The 9,480-nt window shown below is 34.3% G+C and overlaps 1 protein-coding gene across 2 annotated transcripts in view; it reads left to right on the top strand.

The window, feature by feature from the left end:
- Window positions 3,667–9,480, top strand: part of LOC107617578 (CCAAT/enhancer-binding protein zeta) — an 11,089-nt gene continuing 5,275 nt past the window's right edge. The window contains exons 1-7 of one of the 2 annotated variants that reach the window (XM_021110615.1): window positions 3,667–4,307; window positions 6,931–7,652; window positions 7,748–7,823; window positions 7,936–8,055; window positions 8,422–8,497; window positions 9,044–9,112; window positions 9,246–9,326. In XM_021110615.1, the coding sequence (XP_020966274.1) occupies window positions 6,971–7,652; window positions 7,748–7,823; window positions 7,936–8,055; window positions 8,422–8,497; window positions 9,044–9,112; window positions 9,246–9,326 (1,104 nt within the window). In that variant the 5' untranslated portion in view covers window positions 3,667–4,307; window positions 6,931–6,970. The remainder of the gene's footprint in view (window positions 4,308–6,930; window positions 7,653–7,747; window positions 7,824–7,935; window positions 8,056–8,421; window positions 8,498–9,043; window positions 9,113–9,245; window positions 9,327–9,480) is intronic. The other variant, XM_016319360.2, reaches the window with a different exon arrangement.

The raw sequence follows: 9,480 nt of genomic DNA, 5'->3' as shown, positions 1-9,480 counted from the left end.
TTCTTGAATTGAATATTTACATTATTAATAAAATTTTAACAATATATATATATATAATATAATATAAGATATTTTTAGATGAATTATAATGATATTTTAATATTTTATTAATATTAAAATATAAAATAATTTTTAAAATTATTTTTAATGTCTTTATTTAATTATATAAAATGTTTAAAATATTTTTTATTTTAATAATTAATAATATATTATTTTTAAACATATTTTAAAAATATATGTTAAGAATAAGGCTGAACATACTGACACATGATGATATCTAAGTGTATTCAAGTATGTCCAGAAAATAAATTTTAATTTTTTATTAAGATACGGTTGGATACAAAAGACACATAAATTGGACATGTGTTAATGAATATCGTGTCCGAAAAATATTCGACACACAGACACATTGCAAAGTGTTCGTGCTTCATCGTTAGTGACATAGTGAGACACAACTATCTAAAGGTCGAGCCACACTTGGAGTATTTTTGTGAATTATTTTACAAGGCAATCTTCTACTGTGATCGCTCATTGGTGTGCCATGGAGGTACACAAATCAGGAAATGGATCCTTTCAATTTTTTTAACAATTTAGAGAGTAAAGTGTGATCTCTCACCATTAATTCTTATAAGTGAGATCAAAAGAAAATATGAGAGAGAGTGTATTAAAAGATTATAGATCACACTTTACTCCCTTAATTTTTTTTCAACCATTGAGAGGATCCATTCCCCACAAATCATACATCTGAGCCGCATTAATTTGTATTAAAGTAATTTGGTTTTTAGTAAATTTGACGGCCGTGGACTAATTTGCTTGTTTGTCCACTACTAATTTTTTGGTTGGATCAACCCACCTGATTAATCTTGACAAAAGTGAAAGAATTTTTCTTATGATATAAACTATTTTGTCTATTATTCTTTTACGCACACGCTTCTTTCTTTGTGGAATGTGGATATCCTACTAAGGATGAGAAATAGTTTTAGATACCATTAATCTATGATATATAGACACTGACACAAATATAAAATACGATATAATATGAAACATGTCGACACATAAATTTTAAAATTTTGTAAGATAAAAGAATAAGTATATATATAAAATATAAAGTATTTTTAGTGTTTGTTTGGGCACCATCATTTTAATAAAAAAAAAGATATTTTTCAATAAAAAAAAAGATTTATTTTTTATTTTTTAGCATATTTAGCAAATTTCTAGTAGTAAAAGTAAAAGTACTAGAAAAATAAAAAAAAAACATTTTTCTCATGTAACAAACAAACAAAAAAGCATTTTTATATTGTTATACTCAAACATAATTGATAGATAAAAAGATCTTTTTGCATGAGATACCCAAACAAAAAATTATTTTTACTTTTTCATAAGATCTTTTAAAAAAAGATAACTCGAAAAAAGATTTTTTTTTAAAAACTCACCCAAACAAACATTTAGATAAATTATAATGATATTTTGATATTTTATTGATATTAAATATAAATTAATTTTTAATTGTCTTTAATAATTTTTTTAATTATATAAAATATTTAAAATATTTTTTGTTTTTATAATTAATAATATATACTATTTCTAAACTCATTCAATAATACATGTTAAGAATAAGGTTAGACATGCTGATAAAATATTTTTAATTTTAATAAATAATAATATATATTACTTCTAAATTTATTTCTCAAGAATATATGTTAAAAATAAAGTTAGGCACGCTGACACGTGATTTATTTATTGTGTCTAAACGTGTCTAAATTTTTTTTATTAAGACATAGTTGGACACAACAAATACGCGTATCAGACAAATATCGATGAATATCATGTCTGAAATGTATCCAACATATGGACACGGCAACTTAACAAAATATTCGTACTTTATAGCTATTAATTTATTTTTATGATATAATAGTTTCAAATTACTTTTGTGATAAAAATATTTGAATTTTTTTTTGTCGTGACGGTTATGTTTCTATTACAACCTTGTATTATTCCAATTTTAGTTGAAGACAAGCATACTAATAAGTAATAATTGAGAATCATTGTATAATAATTTAGTTAAATACTTTAAATTATGTAATGTTTTTTAACTAGTAATTTTTTCGTTAATATCATAGTTTTGAAAACCGAATTGGACCGGTTGGTTCAGCTGGATTAATTGGAAATCGATCACCAAGCCAGTTCAGTTAACATCATAAACTATCTAGTAAGGGTGTATATGGGTAGGGTGAAATTGGATTTGTCCTCATACAGAGCTGATGCTAAATATATACTGGACTTATTTTTTAGACTCTAATCCGATGAAATCTATACACATTCGGGGTACAATTATACGGGATAAAAATCGGGCCTTTAATCATAATTTCATGCATCTTTGTATCTCTTTCCTAGTTTCATAATTATTTTTATTAAATTAAATAGATTAGTTCATAATTAATATTACACCATATTTGTTAGAAAACACAAGTTCAAGACAAATGTATTATCTTTTTTAATGCTAGTATGGAAGAAGTTCCAAATCTCCAACAATTATTTTATATGATAAAATTCACTTAGAAAAATATAATAAATACTCACCAAATTCTAAAATTAAAGCATAATCATGAATCAATACTAATAACACAAAATATTATATATTAGTCTAAAGTCTTATACTTCTTAAATACAAAATAATAATTTTGAAATATGTATCCTCGTTGGGTCAGACCTGGTGACCCGAGCTATGGCCCAAACCTGATTGAAGTATTCTTTTGAGTGTTGTTTTTTGTTCCCGGGTCAAATCCGGACCACTTTGGGTCCGGGCCAACATATGCAAAAATACTTTGGGTTCGAGCCGGATTTTTGGGTCGGACCAGATCATGTACACCTCTACTGCTTGGCAAAAAACCAGTCGAATCGACAACTAACTGGTGAATCGCCAAAACTGGCCGATTTTTTAAAGGATTTTCGGTGTAGTATACCCCTCCAAACGACGCCGTTTTACACCTTAAAAAAAAAAGAAGAAGAAACCCTAAACCCCAACGCAGCCTAGCCCCACTCCTCTCCTCTCTGAAACTGAAAAGTGAAAGCTTAAAATTGAAAGAACAAAGAACCCTAGCCCCCCAGCCCCAGCCCAGGAGCCCCACAGCCGGCAACCGGCAGCCAGCAGCCAACAGCCACCATAGCCCCTGCAGCCCCCATAGCCCTGTAGCTCCGCTTCGTTGTCATCGCCGAACTCTTCTCCGCTGGGTACAGGCATCGTGTGTGGAAGCTCCGTCGCAGGAGTTGTATCGCTGTAGTAGGAAGCTTCGTCGCCGTCCTAGGAAGTTGTGTCGCCGTCGTAGGAAGCTCCCTCTCCGTCGTGTGGATGCTTTGTGGCCGTCGTCATCTCTTCTGTTCAAGCTCTCTCTCTCTGTGTTCACCGGTGTTGCCGTCTCCTTTGTCGTCGCTGTCAGTATGCCGCCAGTAAGCAATGTGATAATACTGTGTAGTTTTGTTAATAATTTTTGCTGTGTCCCCTTTCTCCTCTGTGGCTCAATTTTGTAACTTCTACGATATGCTTTGATTTCCAGCAATATTCTAAAAACCGGATCGAACCAACCGATCAGACCGATTCAACCACAAACTGACAACATTAGCGATCCGATCAGACATGTAAAACCGGTGAAAAACTGCTGACCGAACAAGAACCGGCCGGTTGGACCGAACCGGAATCCGCCCGGTTTACACAAAAATGGAAGCTCCTTCGTTTCTTTCTCCCTTCCCCGTTTCTTTAAAGAAAGAAATCAAAGCACACAACCCCAGCCAAAAAACCCTAGCACTGGAAGCCTACACCACCGCCGCAAGGAGTGGCATACTGCCGCGTCCGTCGCACTCAAAGTTCGCCATCCGTCCCTCCATCTAGCTTCCATCGTGATCCAAGTCTTCAACCCCTGTTCGCTGTCACCGATCGCGGCTGCTTCCTCGAGCTCGGCGTCCGTCGTCTTTGTCTGCTCAGCCGCGCTTCCGTCGCCGTTTGTTTGCCGTTCACGTTCGCGTCTTCGTTCAGCTGTCGTCTTCGTTCGCGTTCTTCGCCGTTCACGTTCGCTCGGCGTTCACGGTTCGCGTTCACTCGCCGTTCACCGTTCGAGTTCGCATTCGTGTTCGTCTGGAAGCCACGTTGCTCTGCTTCAAACACTGCGACCAACCCGCGCCCTCCACCTAGCCGTCGAACTCCTCTCTTTTGTCGCCGCCGTGAGTTCCCTAAACCCGCCACCAGACAATACACTCACACAACACCAATACTCTGCCTCAAACTCTGCAACTTCTGATTTCTATTACAATAAGTAACTATTTGATTTGGTAGTGGTTTGGATTATTTCATAGACTGAATTAAAGTTACAATAGTTATGTTCTCTTCTCTATCACATTGATATTAAGTTTTGAATTCTCTTATTTTGTTTTAATTTTACCGCACTCAACATGTTTGATGAAATGCTTTAACCATATTTCTGGTTGGTTTTATAATTTCTAGCTTTTAGAAACTTAGTAAGTTGATTGCATGTGAAATTAGAATAATTGGATCTTAGTAATTAGGAAATTTTAGCTGCACAAATAGCATCTTTGCAGAAAACATATTAGCATGATGATTCCACTTGCATTAGTGTTCTTCTGGTAAATTTTTAACTGTTATTGTGAATTTGTTAATTTGCTAATTGTTCTTGTGTTGTTGTTCTGTTGTTCTTCTGTTACTTTTATTTTTTTTTGTTTTTGTTGTGATTTTCTGTTCTTGATTTAAGCTGTGATTGAAGGTTCTTTGGTTTTGGTATTCTTCACTTTCCTGTAAGCTTAGCTTTTAATTCTTTGAGCATACACGGATCAAATCATTGTTTTTAGCAATGGTGATTTTTAGATTTTTTTTTGGGTTGCTTTGTTTTAAATGTTCCTATTGTTGTTGTGTTTTTGCTGTGATTTAAATGTTCTTTTGATTCTTTTTTTGTCCGAATGCCCAGTCAGTACTTGGTTGATTGGTTTTGCTCACTGAATGTATTTGATGATAAATTTTAAATTGATAACTCTATTACTGCTTTACTGTCTGTTTCTGTAGTTAAATTTTATTAAAGTTTCTTGAATTTGCACTGCCTATGTTATTGATTCACTGTTCCTTCATTGCTTTTTTTTTGTTGTTAATCATTGTGATGAGCTTTGTTAAAATTGGGTTGAAAACTACTAATCTTTCTTCATTTTTCACTGTTCTAACTTCTGTTCTTATTAAAAGATTTGCAATTGGTGATCTTTTGATTTATTATATGCTTCATGTTTTCTTTGTTCTGTTCTTATGAAGAAAAAATTTGCAATTAGTGAATGTTTTGATTGTTTTGTTATATAAACAAAATTCTGTTTTCATTGTTTGGTCGCACTGTCCCTGTTCTTGATCTCCGCCGACTTGCTACCCCTCCTCCGTGTTGGATTCTTTTTTTTTCAGGCTTTGTTGTGTTTTTGTTTCAGCCTCTGTTGTGTTGTGTGTTTGTTTCGTGCTCTGTTGTGTGTTTATTGTGCAACACTATCATTTTTTGTTTTACTTTTTGACTTAGCTACATTAAGACAATATTCTTTATCTCTAACTTGTGCATTATAATTCAATCCAGCTATTTTTAATGGAAGTAATACAGCTATTTTTAATGGAAGTATAATTTGCAGCAAGTTATTGCATATTTTGATGATTAATTACATTTAGTTGGTGATATTTTACGTAGGGTTTTAAATTTGAAAGATATTTAGGATGTTTATTTATAATTTATTTATTATTTTATTATGGATGGTTTTTCCGGTTAAATCACGGTTGGACTGGTTGGACCAGTAAACCAATGAACCAGTGACTAAAACAGTTTGATGATCGGTCCGGTTTTCAGAACCTTGATTTCCAGTTCTCACATGCATCTCTGAATATTTTCATGATTTGGTTGTAATAAATCAAAATAATTAAATTGGCAATTTCAGTACTTTTCTTTCCTGCCATCATTACTAGCACGATCCAAGCAGCTTCAGAATTACAATCGTTGGTTTAAGTTTCAGTTGCTTTGAAAGTTGTGGGCACATTTGATTCATCTTAGTTGGTGCTATTTATGTTGATAATAAGCACCATTATTACACCTTTGCTTTTTGCATACAACTATACAGGTTCTACTACAGTCAACTTAATGATATGGTTTCTGCTGCATTTTATAATGATTTATTTCTCATACTGAAAGTTTAGTCCATATATTTTGTTTAAATATGTGTTTTCTGCTTGAAGTTGTAAGATATCATTCTCAAGAGCTATTTGTACCTGCTTTAAGGAAATTTTCCTATAATTCTTAAAGGTTTATATGGGATATCTTTGTGGCATCAATGCATTTCCTTGCATCTGATATAAATTATTGTGTTTTGTTTGGAACAGGCATTGGTGTATCTTCAATTTATTTTTGCTTGTTCAATTCTGAGTTGGAGTTGGGTTTAGTTGTGAGTTGCTGGGTTTAATTCTGAGTTGCTGAGTTAATAATACTGATTTTGTTGATGTTTGCTTATTCTGAATTGCTGATTTTCTGAAATAATGATGATGTTGTTGTTGATATGTTGCTGATTTTCTGATGATTACTGATTAGTGATGATTAGTGCTTGTGTTTAGTTAAAAATTTGGTTAATGTTTTTTTTTTTTGTGGTAGAACATTATGTGAAATTGTGAAATTTTGAATTTTATTAGTTCAGAAATTATTGAATTTAAATATTTGAAATTATATATTGAATTTTTAATTAATATTTAATTAACCGGTTTAACCATTGAACTAGTGAACCAGTTACCATACCGGTTCATTGATTGGTTCGGTCTCGCAACCTTGGTTAATATAACTGGAAGTGAGTTTCACCCCAATTTTATCAGATGTCCCCGAAGGGACTGTTATGACTTACGACTAATCTCTTTTCTCCCAGCTTTGTGCCTTCCATAATTTTCATCGCTGCACATGCAACAATGTCGAAGTCCAATTCCAAGAACAAGAAGCTCTCCAAGGAGCCACAGGACTTAGAACTCATCAAATCCGACGTAGCCTCATTCGCCTCTTCCCTTGGCTTGTCCACTTCCCAATCCTATTCCGGTTTCAACGACGTTGATTTCCGCAAGCCAAACAAGCCCCCAAAGAAGGATAAGAAGCAACGCGAAACCGCCACCAAACCACTGCAGCGGAACAACCAAGCACCGAGCACCAAGGAAACAAGTAGAAGCAATGCCCACCATGAGAAGGCAAACCCGAAACCCAAAACCCCGGTTTTGTCACTGGAAGACGGGAACAAGGAGAGAGGGTTCAACAGGTTCAAGAACCTTCCAAAACTTCCTCTGGTGAAGGCGAGCGCGTTGGGAGTGTGGTTCGAGGACGCTGCTGAGCTGGAAGCGAAGGTGGTTGGGGAAGGGAAGAAGGTGGAGGTGAAGGATTTGGAAGAGTGGCGGGGGTTTGTGGAGAAGAAGAGAGAATTGGGTGAGAGGTTGATGGCGCAGTACGCGCAGGACTACGAGTCGACGAGAGGGCAGAGCAGTGATATCAAGATGCTGGTGTCTACACAGAGGTCTGGAACTGCTGCGGACAAGGTCTCTGCTTTCTCTGTGTTAGTTGGAGACAACCCTGTTGCAAACCTGCGCTCAATTGATGCACTTTTAGGTCAACTTTTTCATTGATTATTCCAGCTTGATTATTTTCCCCACTCCATATGTGTGTGAAAGCTTAGATTTTATGAAATTTATTCTTTCTTTTAGGAATGGTGACATCCAAGGTTGGGAAGCGCCATGCTTTGACAGGGTTTGAAGCACTTCAAGAATTATTCATTGCGAGGTCTGTGTTTCCCCAATTTTGTCATAGAAAACTTAACAAAAGAACTTCTTTATGGGACAATGTCCAGTTTACATATAACTGAAACATATACCTTGTATATTTTGTCTGGCAGCTTATTACCGGATCGAAAATTGAAGACCTTGATACAGCGGCCATTAAATCATGTTCCTGAAACCAAAGATGGATATTCCCTTCTACTGTTCTGGTATTGGGAGGAATGTTTGAAGCAGAGGTATGCCTCACCACACTTTATTAATTGTCTTCCGATTAAAGTTATTTTATTTGACTCGGCAAATGCATATTATGAATTGCATTTTTTTGTTTCCTATACTAGCATCTACAGAGTAAGAATAATTAGATTCTATATGACCGTTTCCATAGAACGCTAGCCCACTGCTGACAAAGAAGTGCAGGAAGAATGAGTTGTTAATGCTGAATACCTAACTGTCAAAACTTGCCCATATGACTACTGCCCTTTGTGTTTATTAACATTTTGATTGAGGAATCATACGATTGTACCTTTTCATTCAGTGGTGTTCAATTTCCTGACCACCAAAGCTGTTTTGTTATTGATGCATTTTATAGCTTGATGTCATAGATATGAAAGATTTGTTGTTGCACTTGAAGAAGCGTCACGAGACATGCTACCGGCTCTTAAAAACAAGGCACTAAAGGTTGGCATTTTGCTCTCACAGTCACACTTCGACTCTTTTTTATTGCTTTTTAAATTATTATTCATATTACATACAAGCGACTATGTTATAGTTATATAATATAGAATATGTTTGATGTTATCTTCAAGCTATTACACTTAAAAACGTGCTTTGAGACTATTTCGGCTTGGTTTGGTAAGGAGGAGCTTTTCAAAGTTGACATGTGTTTATCAAAATTAAAAGAGTTTAATATTACCTCTTACATTAATAAATATCCAAATTTACTCTTATATTTATATCTATTATAGTTTTTTTAAATTTTAAATGCTATTTTACCAAATACAATTGTTGTTGCTTGTGTTTATTAAAAGCCATTTTTAGTTTGATTTACCAAACATAGATGCTACAATTTTTTGAAATCTATCTTTCAAAAGTTAGTTACGAGAAACTTTTTTCTGAAAGATGCTGTTACACTTAAAAATGTGCTTTGAGACTATTTGAATGTACACATATCTCAATTGACTTACTTATCAAATATTTGGTTGATGCCTTTCCTTCTTTTTGCAGAGCATATATATTCTGTTGAGTAGGAAGTCAGAGCAAGAGCGCAAACTACTTTCTGCTCTTGTTAATAAAGTGGGTAATTCATGCCTATCTGAATTGAACATGTTCAATATTCATTCAATGTTGTCACTTTAGTTGGTTTGCTGTAACTACCAGATGCTGTTGCTAAGTGTTTTTTTCCCTCTTAAATTTGAATTTTTTTCAGCTTGGGGATCCGGATAATAGGGCCGCATCTAATGCTGACTATCACTTGTCAAACCTGTTGTCTGACCACCCAAATATGAAGGTATGGACAATTATCAGCATTTACTATAAACATTTTCCTACATCGTTTGGAAGTACCATTGTCAATGTTCTGTGCTTGAGCAAATATTAGTAGGACAAATATTCTTGAAAAGAAAATTAAATTTAGGTCAAGTCAAATCTCTCTTGTCATTATG

This window comes from Arachis ipaensis, chromosome B09 (genome assembly GCF_000816755.2).
Source record: "Arachis ipaensis cultivar K30076 chromosome B09, Araip1.1, whole genome shotgun sequence".
In the NCBI taxonomy this organism is placed as follows: domain Eukaryota; kingdom Viridiplantae; phylum Streptophyta; class Magnoliopsida; order Fabales; family Fabaceae; genus Arachis; species Arachis ipaensis.
The sequence above is the reverse complement of the archived record's forward strand: the minus strand, read 5'-3'. Positions and strand labels throughout refer to the sequence as shown.